General features: G+C 31.9%; 1 protein-coding gene across 1 annotated transcript; it reads right to left on the reverse strand.

Moving 5' to 3' along the window:
* Positions 1-899: 899 nt before the first annotated feature.
* Positions 900-19125, reverse strand: LOC134697815 (uncharacterized). The gene is made up of 5 exons (XM_063560102.1): positions 18893-19125; positions 4618-4761; positions 3388-3516; positions 2169-2291; positions 900-1074 (listed from the first exon to the last, which is right to left on the reverse strand). Exons 1-5 carry the CDS (start codon positions 19123-19125, stop codon positions 900-902), a joined length of 804 nt encoding a protein of 267 aa, XP_063416172.1.
* Positions 19126-19264: the final 139 nt, after the last annotated feature.

Consider the following 19264-nt stretch of genomic DNA (forward strand, 5'->3'; position numbering starts at 1 on the left):
ATTCAAATTAAGACAAAGTCTTTTCCGCCTTTGGGACTTTTGTAGTGCTTGTCGTGTAGACATATACATTGGTTATATGTCAAACTAGTCTACTCTTAAAGGGGAGGGGTTTTACATAACCTAATAATGACTTCAGCTAGCCAACAAACTAACCACAGATATTACCTGTACCTACATACTAAATGCATCCTGCTGTAAACGTGATAATTTTTTTTATCATTATTGTTAACTGGTAAACATTCTTTAGAAATCGTTATCTCGTTAAATTTTTATACCAGGTTTGTCTGTAGGTGGGCCTACACCATATCGGCTTTGATTTTCTTTAAAGGCAAATCGTATTTGCCCAGGATTCTTTACACATGTGAATTCTACTTATACTAATAATATTCAAAGTTAAACATATGCGTAATGCTCTTCAACTTTGTACTGTATTTTGCCTTTTTAAGTTTTTTTATTCGAGCGTCACTGATGAGTTGTAGTTAGACAAAACGGATGTCTTGCGTACAAAATTTTAAGACTTGTATATATATTTCCTATTTGCTATTGGCTTTCAATTACCTGTCAGTACCTGAGCACACTCTCAGATATGTTCTAAGTGTCTTTGTGTTGGTGTTAGGGATAAGGGATGGATAAATACCCTGCCACGTCCAGTCTGTGTTGATGTGTTATATTTGTTAACTTTGTAACGGGCGGATGCGTTTGATGAGTTCATCTGACACATTCTTATCTAAATAATAGTTATGGCGTAGTTCCATTAAATTTGATGCAGTATACGAAGTTTCAAAGGACAAGATTTTTTATAAATAATTAACGGATAATGAGATAATGAACGACGATCAACAAGTGATAAAATGTTCATGACTAAATTGTATACGAGATGAAAAGTAACAAAAGAATACTCACCGGTTTCGAGTTGACTCTTTTTGCTTAATTTCCACTCTCAAATTTTCTAATCCTTTATTCAACGTAAAAATTTCCTCCAAATACATTTTCTTCTCTTTCACTCTTTCTTGTTTATTTGATTGCAGCAAATCGTTTAGTTTTTTTGTATCCGTTGTTCTTTCTTCCAGTTTTCTTAAATGAATGCACATCATTGTTGCATTTTATAAAAAACAAACGATATCTGACCTGTTTTTATTGTTGCTTCAATTTAATTTGTACCTTGTAACGTCAATACATGAATTCAGACATAGACACATTGTTTGTAAAATAAAATATGACAAATTATGACGGGAATGAACAAGATAATTTTAATATCTTCACAGTACACTTAGTCGTCGGGGTTTGGTGAGAGAGATTTTTTTTTGCTCTCAACTAAATAAATACATAAATAAATCATCTTTATTTTAAGAGGATAATCCCAATTATTTATAACTAATCTTCCCTAGAGTCATTTAAATAATATTAACATGTAAAGTACCCACAATATTATAACTCCTTTATCATATTTCGACTCTTTCAAATTTAAGAGTCTATCCTAAATTGAGATAAAGTATATGGCCTGTCAAATACCGTTTCGATTCCTAGCATCACTGAAGAGACATAAATTATCAAAATCGTGATCTGATGTACCAATTTGTGCACCTTATGTTTGCGATATACCATCTTTTCCGCAAGTTTATTGTTTCTTTGCGGTATTAAATTAATAATTGAGATTCATGTAGTTACATCTGGTGATCTACTTACTAAGCAATCGCCCTAGGCAGTCAGCATGTTTTAAGAACATCCATTGTTCGACCTTTTTGCCAAATGCGTTTTGTAAAAATATACTTTTTCAGTTTTTGTCTTTTGTAAAATGTTGTTTGTGATGTAATAAGACCACTCTACAAAGATTTTTTTGGCATGCACACGAATAAAAATCGCAGTGTTTCATCAAAGAGCTCATAGGTCTGAACGTTCTTTTTCAAATTAGATTTTTGTTTTGTTTTCCATGTCGTTGTCATAACAATGAAATGTTTATACTCTAGTGTTCTGTATATTACGTCACATCCTTGGTTACTTTATGGTATGCTATTATATTTACTATAACATACGTTCCGCTGTTATTCTTTTTGTATTATACATCCCGCGAGAGAAGTGAAAAATGGATTCCATACTTGCGTATTAGTGATAATGTGATTTCCAAGTTCTTGGGAAATAAAAGTGTTTTGAAAAGTATTAAAACTTACAGAGATAGATCTTTTACTTTCTCTTCTTTATCTTGTATTTCATTTTTCAGTTTACAAATGTGTTCCTCTATTACCATTTCGTTCCTTTGTTTCTCCTTTAACTTTTCATATATATGCAGTACTCTAGTAATATGAAAATAAACATAAAACTGTAGAATAATGCAAAATACACTATACAATTATAAAAAAAAGTTATCAATAAGTTAAAGGACACATTTTTTTTCAGTAAAGGCAACAGTAGTATACCGCTGTTTCAAACTCATAAATCGATAGAAAAAAACAAATCCGGGTTACAAACTATAACTGAGGGAAACGCATTTTTCAACATTTCATTAAATGATTTAACAACTTGAAGATGAACAAAAGTAGCATAATAGTAAAAAATAAACGAATAGTGTTTGAATTCTGTGTTTGATTGATTTCAACTTTACTATCTGACATTCAGAAGCCCAAGTAAGACTACAACAATGCCTTTCGTCGTCATTGACATATCGGACCATGTAACCGACTAAGCTATGGCAGAACGAGCACTAATGAATTGTAAAGAGTGTTTTTAATTTGTAAAGTACTTCCCTCGCTTCCAATAGTTTTCAAGCATTTGACCTTTTGTATGATATTTGAACGATGAAAATATAAATAATATTTGGCAAATAATGCTTTTTTCAAACTTAAAGACAGTGTTTTATAAACAAGAACGGCAAGTTCAGATTTTATTTTTTTAATTCAAGAAATTATATTATTCATCAACCTCCATTTTTTTTTTTATAAAATATCTGTAACAGACAGTCCGAATTTCACAATGTTTCATGAAAACCAACTTCCTGTATATTACTCTAATTGTCCAAAAAAAGGGCGCTCCGAGGAAAATTTAAAACGGAAAATCCCTAATCAAATGGCAAAATTAGAAACTCAAACACATCAAATGGACACCAACTCTCCTAACCCTTACGTGGTATAGGCAAGTTCTTATGTTAAAAATGCTGGATTAAACCTGTTTTTATAGCTAGCTTAACTACTCACTTGAAATGATCCTTTTTTGTGAAACAGAAGCTTCTGAGGAAAATGTAGTAGCTGGAACTAACATGTAACGTTATGTTCCATTAAAAAGATGACGACTTTTCTTGGAGCAATCGAAAACATAATATATGAGGCAGTATAGTATGTCCTATCAAATTAAAATCAGCAACATACTTTACAGGTTGATTGAATGTTGTCTTACCGTTTGTTTTCTTTTAACAAATGACCAATTTCTTCTTTCGTTTCCTGCATTTCACCTGATAATCGATCAAATGCATTTGCTTTCTTCTCGAAGTCCCTTTGTATATGTTGTATTCTTTCTCGTAGCTTACTAGATTAAATGAAATATATTTGTTTATTAATAGCTTATGTACATTTAATTTGTTGAATTTAAATTTAATTTCTCCATCTCTAAAAATGTACTCTTTTTCATTTTGTTTTAAATCAAAAGCGTGCATGTATATGTGTAGATCCGTCCGCATGGAAAATGGAACACCGGTGTAAAAAATGAACTTACTTTATGTCCTTTAAATTCAATTTACATTTTGTTCATTGAACATATTGTAAACAAATAAATAAAGACACAGAAGGCATTCAAAACTACATGTCTTCATGAAACAGACAGAAATTTGTCTTGTCTCCATCCAATAGTAGAGTAAAATGGAATGAACCCAGTACAGGACTTGTAAAAGGGTACTTTACTCATGCTTACACCAAAAGCGGATAAGCAACCTTTTCCCGTCTTATTTTAAACGAAAATCTTAAGTTAAATTTATGAATGAAATATTACTAAATTAACACCAGGTACATGATTACTCTGACATTAAGCAGAATCAGAAGAAGAAAAATGGGATCATTGGTTATTGAGGATGTTTGCTCCTCTGTTTAAAACAAAACCAGGGTGTATTGTATTGTTAACCTCTCACCATCTCTGAAGTCTAGAGGAGAGGAAAAGGAGGTTTAGCACTATGTGATGGGGTAAAAATTTTAGTTTAAAAAAAGCACGTAAAAATGTTGTTTCACTACTGCTTCTCATGGGAGGCAACCGTATTATATTTACTGGAGCTTTACCATGTTTACTGGTGGCATGCTTGACGCGCCTTTTACTTAATTCGAATGATTTAAAGAGAAAGCTTTGCAACTAACGTATTTGCAGATTAAAGGTCTTCGTCTTGCCAATGGAATCAATGTGCGTGTCTTTCAAAGTCATGTAGGCTGCTTAATCCCTACTCCAACCAGAGTGTGACAATACTACTTGTAGAAATACATAAATATTGATTTATTGAATAGTTTTGCATGTTCGTTCCATAATTATTCCAACTATTACGTTTTTTACATTAAAATCTTTATATCGTAAACTGACCTTAAGTCAGCAAGACTTTTATCATTAAAAGGCATTAAACTGCTTATATTTCTAATAAATCTTAAATACCTGTTGTCTTTTTTTTGGTCATTTTTGGCCTTTAATACGACTTCGTTGTAATTCTCCAGTTTGTCAAGTTGAATTTTTAAACTGTCGAACTCTTTCTGTTTCTCGGATGACCAGCTTGCTTCATTTAAGGGACTTTGAGCTTTACTAAAATAAACACACAGGCGTAATCTGTTATCGTTCATTAATTCACATGATAACTATAGCACAAAGAAAATGATCAAATTCCCCCTTACCCCAAAACAAACTGAATAATCAACTCATGAGCTGCTCTGTAATTATTCATAAATCTTACTTTTCGAAACATTTACGACACGACGGGGACCACATGTGGAGCAGGATCTGCTTACCATCCGGAGCACTTGAGATCACCCCTAGTTTTTGGTGGGGTTCGTGTTGTTTATTCTTAACCTTTCTATGTTGTGTCATGTGTACTATTGTTTGTCTGTTTGTCTTTTTCATTTTTAGCCATGGCGTTGTCAGTTTATTTTAGATTTATGAGTTTGACTGTCCCTTTGGTATTTTTCGTCCCACTTTTACGCTAACGATGTGTTTTTTGTAAAAAAAATTCCAGAACTACATTTATGAATAATTATAATACTAAATATGGTATTATTATGGTAGTAAGTCAACATTACATCAGCATAATCAATACAAATACATATAATTGATTTTTAAAATCATTTGACAAACTTATTCTAAGTAAATAAATAATGATGGCAAAACAAAAGATACCGGTGTTTGCAAGCTTCCTGTTGCTCAGTTTTTAGCTTATTCTTTTGTGTGTGTTTCTGATTGTCCTTTTGCATTTCTTTTGTGTTTTTAAACTCGGTGTTGTCAATTGACCTTTGACTTTTGAATTTAAACCTCTTGTTCTCTTTTCATACCATGAACACACTGAGCAAGACCTTAATCTCAAACGTTGAATCTTTTTCAATGAATATGTCTTAACATATTTCCTCAAGAATAGTACCAAAGCTCTGAAGTCTTATTCAGTGGGTTGATAGTGTCTTATAAACCCTTCCCTTTTCGTCTCTTGTTTAGTAAAACTCTATATTTTCTGCTAAAGTTAACTTCAACATTTGTTAAAATGTGCACCACGTATTGCGGAACTGTTTCGGTACTGTTATGAGTTACAATTTATGACTCATATCAGCTAAGACCCATCGAAGGAAAATCTAATGCAAAAAATAATAATACTTTTAGATATTTGGATGATATATTGGCTCTCAATAATGACGACGAGGACTTTAAAATTGATAATCTAAATATCGAGATTGGATAAATCCGATAATCTACGAGCAACTATGTAAGAATCTGTTTCTCCAATGATTAAAAAATATATTTTCTTTATTTGTTAACCGAAAATCCCCTTCGAGTGCCTTTCCCATTACGAGAATTTGTCAATTTCATGAACACCTGTATCATAACATATGTTGATTCATCCAGTTAGCTTCCCTTAAGGTAATGTCCCTTTAAATCATCCAATGATCTTTTGAGATCACCGGCAACCACACGTTGATTATTTTTTTTATACAATGGGTTTGGAAAAGGATAAATTTTCATAGAATTAGAGAAATAGTATTAAACAATCGATAACTGTTTAACCAACCGTGCAATGGCATGTTTAACCAGTCAAGGTCGTAAAAAAACTTCCATTTTTTTCAACTATTAACAGCTGATTCAGGATTGACGACACATAGCGGCGTACTAAGTTAAAAGAAAAAGTATAGGTTAAATACAAATTCAGCATAGTTCCAACAATACTACCATTTCATGATGCTCCCATTGATGTTGCATTCGGAAAATATTAAAACTATTTGGCTAATATTTAATGTGAAAAAATATTAATAAATTTGTGTAAACTGTTTCCCTTTCATTTTAGTTTAACTTATTTTTACGTTATACATTTGGCATTCATCTGAATAGCCCTTGCTACCGATGTGCAATTTCTTTACGTTTACATTCATGATGTGCATAGCCGTGATCCTCTAGTCATTGGTAACGACAGACATAACTGTGATATTAACAAAGCCATGTGTAAACCTCGTTCCTGGACTGAATTTTTTTTATAAATATTTTCTAAGAGGTCTTCATATTTCATTAAATATAAGGCGATGATTTAGTTTCTGGTCAAAGAAGTAGTTTTTCGGTCGAAGCTTATACATCACACTTCAAATTATAGTCCGTTAATTGTTGATTTATATATAAACCATTTATAATCAAACCAAGAAAAACATGTGGAAGACTAAAACCATTAGTAAGCGTTTGCTATAATTGCACTTTAAAGATGACAAGTTCAATGGGCATATGGATATTTATGTTATTAAGGAATTATAATTGTACTCAAATATACCATTCCTTAATTCTATAGTTTTAGGAACTAGACTTAGAGTGAAATAGCCACAATCGTATAAAAATTCATCAGTTCATTATAAACATGTTTAAAATCGACCAAATATGTCTCTTTATTTTCTCTAGTAGTCATTTCATGTTTCCATATTGCTATATAACTATACGCAAGAACGTTCAAGTGTAGAACATAATCTTCCTTTAAATATAACGCCCATACTAAAACAATGTAATTTATTTGAAAAGAACATTAAGAAATCCAGACATAACATATATATTTTATATCATAACAAAAACGAATTGTCAACGTGACAAAAATACAGTTTATCGACATATCTTATCAATTATGCGCGTTAAGCGTGTTTTTTAAATAGTGATATATGTCAGCACTTGTGGTATTATGCATATGTCGTGTACAAGTTGCGATTTTGTACAGGTTATAACAAGTACAAAAATATTGTACATGTTGTAACTTGTATAATGCAAAAATAAAAGTTATAACATGTACAAAAGTACCTCATACATGTTATAACCGGTACAAAACATTGCTTAAAAATGGCTTTAACTTGTACAAAATCGAAAAATAAGGATATTTTTCTATTATCGTAACAGATGATATTGACCTCAATAACATTTTCATAACTTTTTTATTATTCCTTCATGTTAGTGTGTTTTGTCCTTTTTTGATACAGTAACTGTTAATGTCCAGGGGTCAGTGTTACGAAGCATTCATAAAACCTGTCATAAGATATATCTTAGGACATGTCTTATGATCCTCTTATGACTATCTATGGACATTTCAAATCTGCTACTTATTGGAATTTATGATAAAATAAGTTCGTTTTCATGCCAATCGTAAGAAAAAGAAGTCAAAATGAACATGTTATTAAGTTGACACTAAAAGAAATAAGAGGATAGCCAGGATAGATGTGTCTACAAATCAAATTGGGAATTGAAATGGTGTATGTGACTAAAAGGCAACAACACGCCAATTGAGCAGACAACATCCAAAGGCCACAAATACATGCTTTCAAAGTAGAGGATATATATTTAAAACATAAAAATGACATTCGCCTCATGCAATTATCTTATAGTTTATAAACAAAAATTGAGTTATAAATTTACATAAGTCATGCTGAAGGCCAAAAATGTTGAAGAGTAGATCCAAAGATATTGATAATGAAGCGTGGTCCAATGAGAACAATTTCAGCTCTCTCTTGCTTCTACAGAGTAAGCATATAAGACATTGTTTTAGTCTTTGCATGCTATAAAATCGAGAGGGAGGAGTATTTCCGAAAAATTTTAGGAATCGTTCTTAAATTTTTTTGAAGAATTTAGTTACTAGTATCTAATGTAATTGTTATTGAGGAATGCAAGCTTTTAGTAAATAATTTCACACTTATTTAAGCCATGATGGACTGCATAAACGATACAATTACATGAAAACACATTTTGCCAACATAAGTCATGAAACATATATTTCTGAAACTTTGTGATTATTGTCCTCTACAGAAAAAAGACATGTTCTAGCCTATTTATTGTTGTTCTTTATGCATTGGTGAATTTAAATGGATATTTTACTTCATTTAGATTTTTTTTTAAATTTTGTACAAGTTAAAACCATTTTTAAGCAATATTTTGTACAGGTTATAACATGTATGAGGTACTTTTGTACATGTTATAACTTGTATTTTTCCATTATACAAGTTATAACATGTACAATATTTTTGTACATGTTATAACCTCTGCAAAATTGCAACTTGTACACGACACATATACTGAAGACTCTACTGATTATGTACAAAATACGCGCGACTTCGAACCGTTCATATGCCATTCGTTTTTAAGAGGATAAAATATTATCAATTAGAAGTTAAAAGTTTGATATACGTTTACTTAGGTTAACACTGTGATCAGTGGGTTCTTGAAAATGATTAATTATAAGTCTCATAATGGATTTGACATTCCCGCCAAAAGGTTACAGAACAAAGGTAAGCATGCATAACGAAATGTATCATATTTTAGCGAAAGAAAAGTATGTATTACATAATTACACCAGGGTTTTCGATATAACATACTTGTCAAAACATTTACAAAATTTTATCATCTGTACAAGAATATCATTCGTAAATAGAAATTAACACGCAGTAATCTTATACGTTCAGGTATTTTATATCCAATTTTAATGGTTGTATTCTTTGCAAAGGCCACAAATATCGGCATTCGCCTCAAAAGCTAACAAAATCTATTATGAGGGATAAAGGTACTACACTGTTGCCAGGTCATTAAAGATTGTGTATGTAGGCTTTATTATAGATTCACGTATAGGACTTTGCAACGGAAATAAACACGTTGTTTTTAGAAAACCGCTGTTTCATGAAACGAGTTATGTTCTTCTCATAAACTGTTTAATAATATGATACTAAACTTCGGCCCTATAAGGAGGGATAGTTCTTGATATTTATATGCTGAAAACATAATCTGTCAATCTGTTTGCTTGAGGTCTGGAGCTGGTATGTCACTAACTGCAAATAGCCCTTTGCTGATTTATTTATCAAGTTATCAAGGGCTTCAAAAATTACCAGACAAGTGTAAAACAATTCAAACGGGAAAACGAACGGTCTAATCTATAAATATAATGAAAACAAATAACATTTATGAGCCACATCAACACACGACAACCACCGTGGTGTAGTGGTTAGTGCATCGGACTACTAACACAAAGGTTCCTGGTTCGATTCCCGTTTGGGATGAAAATTTCAGGAACTCAATTTTCGGCTCTCCCTTGACACCATTTGCGAGTATGGTCTTGAGGAAACGATGATAGTCCGTCGGAAGGGGACGATAAATGGCTGCCCCGTGTTAAGAGAGAGCCATATCTCTTGCACGTTAAAGACACCCTTGTAGATTTCGAAAAAGAGTAGGCTAATGCCGCTACAAGGCAGCACTCGCACCCGCAAAGTGGAGAGGGATTAATATAAGTTGCAAAACTTGTTTCCCAATCCACTCTAAATAAATATGTTTAAACTAACGACAACCACTGAACATCAGGTGTTACATGTAAAAAAAGAGGTTGTAATCATTTATCTTATTATCAGTTTTTTTGTATTATATTTAATTGAAAAATTGTGTCACATTAAAAAAAAGAAAGCACTGTGTTAAAAGAAAAACAAAACAAATCAATTGATTGGAATCCTTGTTTTCCGCACCAGACTATCATGGTATCACTTAACCCTGACATTCAGAAATTAATGCAAAACATAATTACCCTATAATAAACTTTGCATACGAGAACTTCTCTTACGTAACCAAAAACCATTTTCCACAATTTCGTCTGTGTTGAAAGCAAATCTTTTTAGTATTTATCAATAGTTAACATCGATTGTTTGGGTAAACATCTTGGTAGATATGAAACTAGACTGGTTATTGCCGTAAGGAGAGGGTGGTGCCTTGAAACGAGAGTAACCAGACCACTTACTGTTTATGTCTGTTCCAAGTGATGCGTACTGCAATCAAGAGGTTATCGTTTGTTTCTGTATGTTTTTCGTTCATTTTTTTATTTTTTTTGTTTTTGTACACAAATCAATCTGTTACATTTGTCAATGATATGAAATTGAGAATGGAAATGGGGAATGTGTCTAAGAGACAACAACCCGACCATATAAAAAACACACAACAACAGAAGGTCACCAATAGGTCTTCAATGTAGCGAGAAATTCCCGCACTCGGAGGCGTCCTTCAGCTGGCCCCTAAACAAATATATACTAGTTCAGTGATAATGGACGCCATACTTATTTCCAAATTGTACACAAGAAACTAAAATTAAAAAAATACAAGCCTTTTATAGCAAACTATGCATTATGGGTTTCTCCGCCTATTTTGTTCAGCCATATTGAATCTCGTCTTGACGTAACGACACACAAGAAAAGATAATTAAGAAAATGCATACAAATGGGAATAATTAGATAATAGTGTTAAGGAAACGAATAATCAAACATAAATAGGTACGTTATATCCTAGAAAAATATCTAACGAAACAAACGTTATGTTATAAACAATCTTTTGGGGAAAATAAGTGCGACCTGAACCTATGTAGTAATTCCGTACGTTTTAAAACAGGGGAAAATCCGTAGATCTATGGTCCTCAAATAGTAAAATATAACATAAAGACGTAAGAACTACATTTCCGCAGCTACCATTTGACATCATATTGTTTTATATGGTTTTAATAATATATTATTATTTTTAACGAACGGATTAATTTTTGGGTCAGAATATATTTTAGAAATAAACATACCCTTCCTCTTTTAGAAGTTAAATGGTTATTTTTTTACACAATTGTTTGGCAAAAAAAACTTGTCTTTGGCGAAAAGTGCGGACTGTTTTTTTTTTTAAATTACCACATTACTATTTTTTCTCTAAACATGAATGTAAAATTGTCATATATCTTTAGATTATTTGCCATTTTGAAATGTGAACTTTGTATTTGACGCTAGCTTACAAGAAAACATCGAAATTAAAAATTACAAATAACGGGCTTGGGATTTTAAAAAAAAGAAGTACATTTGTTCACGTAGTTATTACGAAATAATTATTGCAAACTTCCGGTTTATAAGAATATTTTTAATTTATCTAAATGGAAAAAAATCAAAACGAAAAACACGACAAACCAACCCTCGATTCAGACTTTAAGACTGTATTTATCCTATTAGAACCGAAATAATTCACGGAAGACACATTTTATATAATATTTTTCTAGCGCTTCAAATTCACTGGTTTTTAAACTATTCAAGATAATTCTCATCTCCATCAAATGATTACAATCGTTGATACTTATCCTCTTGATTGATGCTGAGATATGTTTTTTTCGTTCATTTTGTGAATGGCAACCTTTATGAAAAGATATGTTTGAATTCTTCTCATTTCATATTTGGTCGGTCTCGTTGAAAATTTTATCCGCGCGGCTGTATATTCTCAAAATAAGTCTTAACCGTCCCTGTGCTAGCACTTCGCTGGCAAAACAACCAACTCAACAGTTTTCAGAATTTTACTTTATCTATTATACATATTGAATTGTTTTAACCCATAGATTGATCTCCAAAAATGTCTTTACTCAATCTCCATTTGTAAATTCGACAAAAGCTCTTTTCACTCTTGTTTTTTTGGGGGGAGAGCCCCATCATTATGTTTTAGCCATATTATTCATATGTTCAATCTTGTCACATCTAAATATATACATGTGTATCTGTTATATAATATAATAATATAATATAATAATAGAAAAATTATTATGAAAGTCTTTTCGCTTTCAAACGACACTTGCTTCTGAAAAATAATGAAACGTGATTTTTTTGTGGTTTTGCAAAACGAATGCAATATATATATAAACAATAGATAACATTTTTTGACATTTTTACTCTTTGAGTATGTTTGTTTTGTTCATGCATCGTTGACAATTTAATGGAATTTGATGCGACTGTCATATAAGTGAGAGGTTTAGCTAGCTATAAAACCAGGTTCAATCCACCATTTTCTACATTAGAAAATGCCTGTACCAAGTCAGGAATATGACAGTTGTTACCCATTCGTTTGATGTGTTTGGACTTTTGATTTTGCCTTTTGATTTTTGATTTTCCTTTTTGAATTTTCCTCGGAGTTCGGTATTTTTGTGTTTTTACTTTATACCTGGATAAGCGGTGGAATATTACAGGATGCCTAAAGAAAAGCTTGAACTCTTGATGTACTAATGTCCTTTTGACTTTGGTGAACGTCGTTAGTTTCGGTATGTTTTACGTTTCGTCCCCGATGGTATCACCAGCCCAGTAGTCAGCACTTCGGTGTTGCCATGAATATCAATTATATGGTCATTTTTATAAATTTTTCGAAACAACTAAGGATTTTCTTACCCCAGGAGTAGATTAGTAGATTACCTTAGCCGTATTTGGCACAACTTTTTGGAATTTTTGGTCCTCAATGCTCTTCAACTTTGTATTTATTTGGCTTTTTAACTATTTTGATATGAGCGTCACTGATGAGTCTTATGTAGACGAAACGCGCGTCTGGCGTATAAAATTGTAATCCTGGTACTTTTGATAACTATTATTTATTTTAAATGGAGCTGATTCCGCTTACATTGATTTATAATTTATCGAAACAAACCTATTTATAACTGACTGTACATTATTTGTTTTGCTAATTGTTAAAGGTCGTATGGTGACCTATAGATGCTCGAATCTGCTTTATTAAGACTATATATAGCTAATTTATTTTTATTGGCAATCATATCACATCTCAATTTTCATTATCAAAATGCACGTCTTGCGTATTAGAGTATAAACCTGGTACCTTTGATAACTTTTAACACCACTAGGTCGATGCCACTGCTGAGGGACGTTTCGTTCCCGAGGGTATCACCAATCCTGTAGTCAGGCCTTCGATGTTGACATGCATATCAATTATATTGTCATTTTGAGATAGTTCCTGCTTAATTAAGTATGAATCTTTCGAAATGCTAAGGATGTTCTTATCCCAGTCTTAGATTACCGTAGCCGTATATGGCTAAATGTTTTGGAAGTTTGAGTTCTCAATGCTCTTTATCTTTGTACTTGTTTGGTTTTATAACTATTTCTATCTGAACGTCACTGATGAGTCTTATGTAGACGAAACGCGTGTCTGGTGTATTGAATTATCAGCCTCGAACCTTTGATAACTATTCACATCACTCGGTCGATGCTACTGTTGGTGGCCGTTTCGTCCTCGACGATATCACCAACACAGTAGTAAGCACTTTGAAGTGAACATGCATATCAATTATATTGTCATTCTTATAAATTTCCTGCTTACAAATTATGATTTTTTCTAAATAATAAGGATTTTCTTATTTTCGCGGGGTGTAAATTTTCGCTTATTTTCGCGGATAGAACAAAATCGCCAAAATAAATTCCGCCAATTTAAAAGTGTACATGCAAAGGTAATGTTAAAAATGTTGAATCCGCCAAAATAATAACCGCCAAAATTTTTCGTATACCTTATTCAATGAAAATCGCGAAATTTTACACCCGCGAAAATAACCCGCTATATGGTACCTGGTAAACATGACATTAGCCTTATTTGGAACAACATTTTTGAAGTTTGTGTCCTCAATGCTCGTCAACTTTGTACTTGTTTGGTTTTTTACAATTTTGACCTGAGCGTCACTGATGAGTCTTATGAATACAAAACACGTGTCTGCCGTATTGAATTATAAGCCTGGAACTTTTGATAGCTATTTACACCACTTAATCGATGCCAGTGCTGAGGGCTGTTTCACCTACTCAGTAGTCAGCACTAATGCGGGGTTCACACATTGCCGATTATTGCTCCCGTTTGAGATCAGACAGCAATACGACTCGAAAAGTGGAAAGACGATATCACCGACCCAGGAGTCAGAACTAAGTAGCAGATGGAACATTTTTAAGACTGATTTATTTACGTCAATTGTATAAACATATTCTAATTTAAATGTTTCAGAATAGAGTCTGTATAAAAAAAAATTAACATAAAAACTAATTTATGGAAATCTATTCAAAACATAATAAAACAAAACTTACATCCATAATCTTGATTAGTAGCTTTTTCTAGCAGTTCGATAGTGTTTTTCGATCTCTTATTCTGTTTTGGTAAGTCGTCGTCGAAATTTGTCTATTCATGAGTATACAAATAAGCCCAATTTAACATCCGTACTTTTTGACCTGCTTGTTTACTTAACCTCAAACCACTTCAGAAATACCGTCTTGATTACATGATTTAATTCGTATTGCTATCAATCAGATAATTAAATCAAATTGTCATGCATCAACAATTTGATTGCGTAGACATACAAATTGGATTGTACACACACAAAAACAAAACGTGTCTAAATGGTACAACTGATACATATTCATAGCATTTTTTTAAAGAAAAGCCCAGAGCCAAAATTTGTGAAGACAAAAAAAGAAAAAAAAAAGAATAAAACTGGTTTGGATACCCTACATATTCATTTCGAATATTAAATAAATGAAATTCCAAGGCAAATATTTTCTATTAATTTTGGGTTTTTTGGCTTATGGTGTCAATTTTTTTCTATTATTATATTATATAACAGATACACATGTATATATTTATATAAATGTGACAAGATTGAACATGTGTATGACCTCATTATTATGAATAATATGGATAAAACATAATGATGGGGGCTCCCGAAAAAATTGGCACAGAATTGAAACAACGTAACATGGGAAATAGAAATAAATATATTACATTCATTATTCTGATATTAAATAAGTTCGTTTTTTCCTTGTTTGAATTGTTTTTATAGCTCATTTTGTGGATTTTAGCTTTAATAATTGTTAAAGGCTGTACGATGACCTAATGGTCCATTCAGATGTCGTATTGTCTTTTCTAGACAGTTGTCTCATTGTCAATCATACCGGATCTTCAAATTTTATTCGAAAAGTAAAACGAAAAAGACAAAAGACACGGAATAAAGAAGTACTTAAATTTTTAAAACTAGTTTTAAAAACATCAATAAATATATCTAGAATTGATTTAATCTTAAGACTCCGTATGAATTCTAATGATTGAAAGCCATATGTGAAGTATAAATACAAATATCTTACCTCCTATAGATTTATAGATATATGATTGATTAAAAGGCTACACGTGGTGACTATAGATAAAGGAAGATCTGGTATGAGTACCAAATAGACAACTCTCAATCCTAATAACAATTATAAAAGTAAACCATTATAGGTCAATGTACGGCCTTCAACACGGAGCCTTAGCTCACACCGAACAATAAGCTATAAAGGGCCACAACATTACTAGTGTAAACCATTCAAGCAGGAAAACGAACGGTCTAATCTATATAATAAAACGAGAAACACGTATAAATTACATAAACAAACGACAATTACTGTAAATGTATATATAGGGTGTCCTAATAAATATAGAATTAGTTACCATACATGGTTAGTTACCATATATATGTGGATAGTAAGGAGATACTTCCCTTCAAAACAAAAAAGTTGACATAACCCTTTATGAAAATAAATACGATGGTGAAAAAATCTAAAAGGATTAAACAGAATTATAAATTTATGACAAAAGGTTGAAATGAATTCATAAAACATAAAACAAATTTTTATTGTTGGCATTAAGAAGTAACTTTCTTTTCAAAACAAAAAAACAGATCTGAAAGGTTTCAACAGACAACGAAATTGATACATATAATGAACGATAGAAATAAATTCATAAAATAATTTAAAAACTAAAAATTAGTTATTATGGACGTCTGTTTTCTGTATAAACAATTGAAAGTGACTCTTAAGTACTAAGTATTGAAGACTTATTAAAAAAAAGGGGTATGATTGCAAATGGGACAACTTTCCGCATGAGACCAAAATGACACAGAAATTAACAACTATAGGTCACTCTACGGTCTTCATCAATGAGCAAAGCCCATACCGCATAGTCAGCTATAGAAGGCCCCGAAATTACAATTTTAAACAATTCAAACGAGAAAACTAACGGCCTTATCTATTTTTAAAAATGAACGTAAAACAAATTTGTAACACATAAACAAACGACAACCACTGAATTACAGGCTCCTGACTTGGGACAAGCACAAACATACATAATGTGGCGTTGATAGGCCGCTGGTCAAAATATAACATGTGAAGATAAATTCATCACACGGTGTGCTAGGGACCTTATACTATATATATATTGGGTCAGTAAATTCAATATGGGGATTCGAGCTTCGCATATATATCGTATTTGGTCACTAACACACCATGTAACTAATAATATAATCAGATTATACTGAGTGTAGCAACATTCTAATTCCTGTGGACTTGAATCATACGCACGTGGCTGTGTAAAAGCTGAAATATGCATTGATTGTAATGACATTTAATACGTTGTATTGAATCTACTTGAACTGAAATTATTACACGTTATAGCACATAATTATTATGACAATAGTTCCGCGGACTCTTAAAAAATATGTAACAAATATACATAGAATAGTACGGAAGCGTATTAGCGCCACACATTTTTTTTTTCCTATGTTTGCGTTATAACGCAAACCTTTGCGTTATAACGCAAACCTTTGCGCTATAACGCAAACCTTTTGCGTTATAACGCAAACCTTTGCGTTATAACGCAAACCTTTGCGATAAACGCAAACCTTTGCGTTAAAACGCAAACATTTTATGTTATAACGCAAACCTTTGCGTTATAACGCAAACCTTTGCGTTATAACGCAAACATTTGCGTTTAACGCAAACATTTGCGTTTAACGCAAACCTTTTGCGTTATAACGCAAACATTTGTTTTATCTTATTTCTTATTTAAGATTCAAAGGAAACAGTAGTTATTAATGGAGGTGGCTGTATATATTAAAATTTATCACCTTTGTAGTCATTGCAAAGTAAAATGCTTGAATAATTAGATCATATCAATGACTAATAATGAGCAGAATAATATAAGAAGATGTGGTATGAGTGCCAATTAGAAAACTCCCCATCTAAGTCACTATTCGTAAAAGTAAACCATCATAGGCCGAAATTACGGTCTTCAACACGGAGCATTGGCTCACAAAAAACAACAAACTATAAAGGTCCCCAGAAACGATATCCATGTTACTACTAGTATATATCATGTATATATTACAAAGAAAATTGAGTAAATTGAGGTTTATTATACCTAAAAAAAAATCAACCCTGCTAATATAGCTATAACCGAATATAAATATACTTCCAAAGTAAGCTCTCGATTGAGAAATGTGTAAAGTAGGTTAGATTCCAGAAGCTACCCTTTGGCAATAAATGTATAGAATGAAGATGTTTTATTAATAAAATATGTTCTCTCTATTCACATTGCTACCCAAGCATCTTAAAAATACTACATTATATTGAAATGAAAATTCAATGACTTTCTATCAAAGAATCTGGATCATATTCTGAAATTTAAAAAAAATATGTATCCTTATTAATAATTCATTTTAAAGCAGTAAGATCATTTTGTCTATTTGACTTGGAGGTTTCACAATTGTATGACATTATTTTTGATCTTTCAATTTAAATATGACTATATACTAAACTATATCTATTTTCTTGTTAAATTCTATACTTTTCTGATGCACAAATCAGTCTTAATTTATGTATAATTGCACTTCAAGTATTCCATTATTCCTTTACATATTTATTCTAATGATTTGGCCTTGGATGTATGTTTCTTTTTTATCTACTAGTAAATCACATCCGAAATGAATGACTGACGAACATATATACAAAACTTAATGAATAATTGAAATCAAAATGTTTGCGTTATAACGCAAAGGTTTGCGTTATAATGCAAAGGTTTGCGTTATAACGCAAACATAGGGGAAAAAAAAAAAAAAAGTGTGGCGCTAATACGCTTCCGTAGAATAGTACCGAACAAAGCAATCAACTCCTTTGCGAATTAAATAAATAAATAGGTGTAGATTTAGGTCAAATTCTGATCAAGTCGAAAGTTGGGCTGGGGAAACGTGAAGGTCTTGGAAGGGGAGATTGTCACAACACAAAATACAGAAATGAAATAGTAGGGGGAAGACAAATGCATTGTCTCCCGACTCGAACAAAACTATTTATGTTTCATTAAGAGACATTATAGATAAGAGGAGCTGTAAAGTAAACGTCAAAGTGACAGACACCCAACGATAGGTTAACTATAAATCATACTTTAAATCAGCTTGTGAATTAGTTTAACAGACACGTGACCGGGTCTGACATATGTGTTACTATTATTCGAATTGGGTTATGAAAACAGGACTAACTAGTTTCTTTCATTATCTGATCTTTGTCAATGATAGCAGGTTGCTATCGGTTGTTGGTCTATTGTTTCACAATATTTTTCTTACCTCCATACTAATGATACTGTGTCAACCTTTTTAGTTTCAAATGTTGCCTTTTCTTTTTCTGATGTTGCCTTTTCTTTTTCTAATGTTGTCTTTTCGTTCTTCAGTCGCTTATTTTCTCTTCTTAAAATAACGTTTTCATTGTTTAGTTTCTGTAAACAAATTTCTTTAGTCTCTAACACCATTTTCAATTGCTCAGCATCTTTACTGTCATGATTTTCCTTCCCAAGATTCATTGTATTCGTAAATTTATGTTGAATACTACCCCTGCTGATGTGAACTTTCTTTCAAATCTACAGTGATTAATTAAAATTTTCAGGAGATCACGACTTTGAACCAGAAAGACGAATGGCTGGAATAGTGCTGTTTTCATCA

This window comes from Mytilus trossulus, chromosome 14, assembly GCF_036588685.1.
Source record: "Mytilus trossulus isolate FHL-02 chromosome 14, PNRI_Mtr1.1.1.hap1, whole genome shotgun sequence".
In the NCBI taxonomy this organism is placed as follows: Eukaryota; Metazoa; Mollusca; class Bivalvia; order Mytilida; family Mytilidae; genus Mytilus; species Mytilus trossulus.

Coding starts and splice junctions, on each gene's coding strand:
- LOC134697815 (XM_063560102.1), bottom strand. CDS start 19,125: ATGAATCTTGGGAAGGAAAATCATGACAGTAAAGATGCTGAGCAATTG. Junction 3,517..4,617: donor GACCAAAAAAAAGACAACAG/GTATTTAAGATT, acceptor CATTTAATCTAG/TAAGCTACGAGAAAGAATAC. Junction 2,292..3,387: donor TTGTTAAAAGAAAACAAACG/GTAAGACAACAT, acceptor TCATATTACTAG/AGTACTGCATATATATGAAA.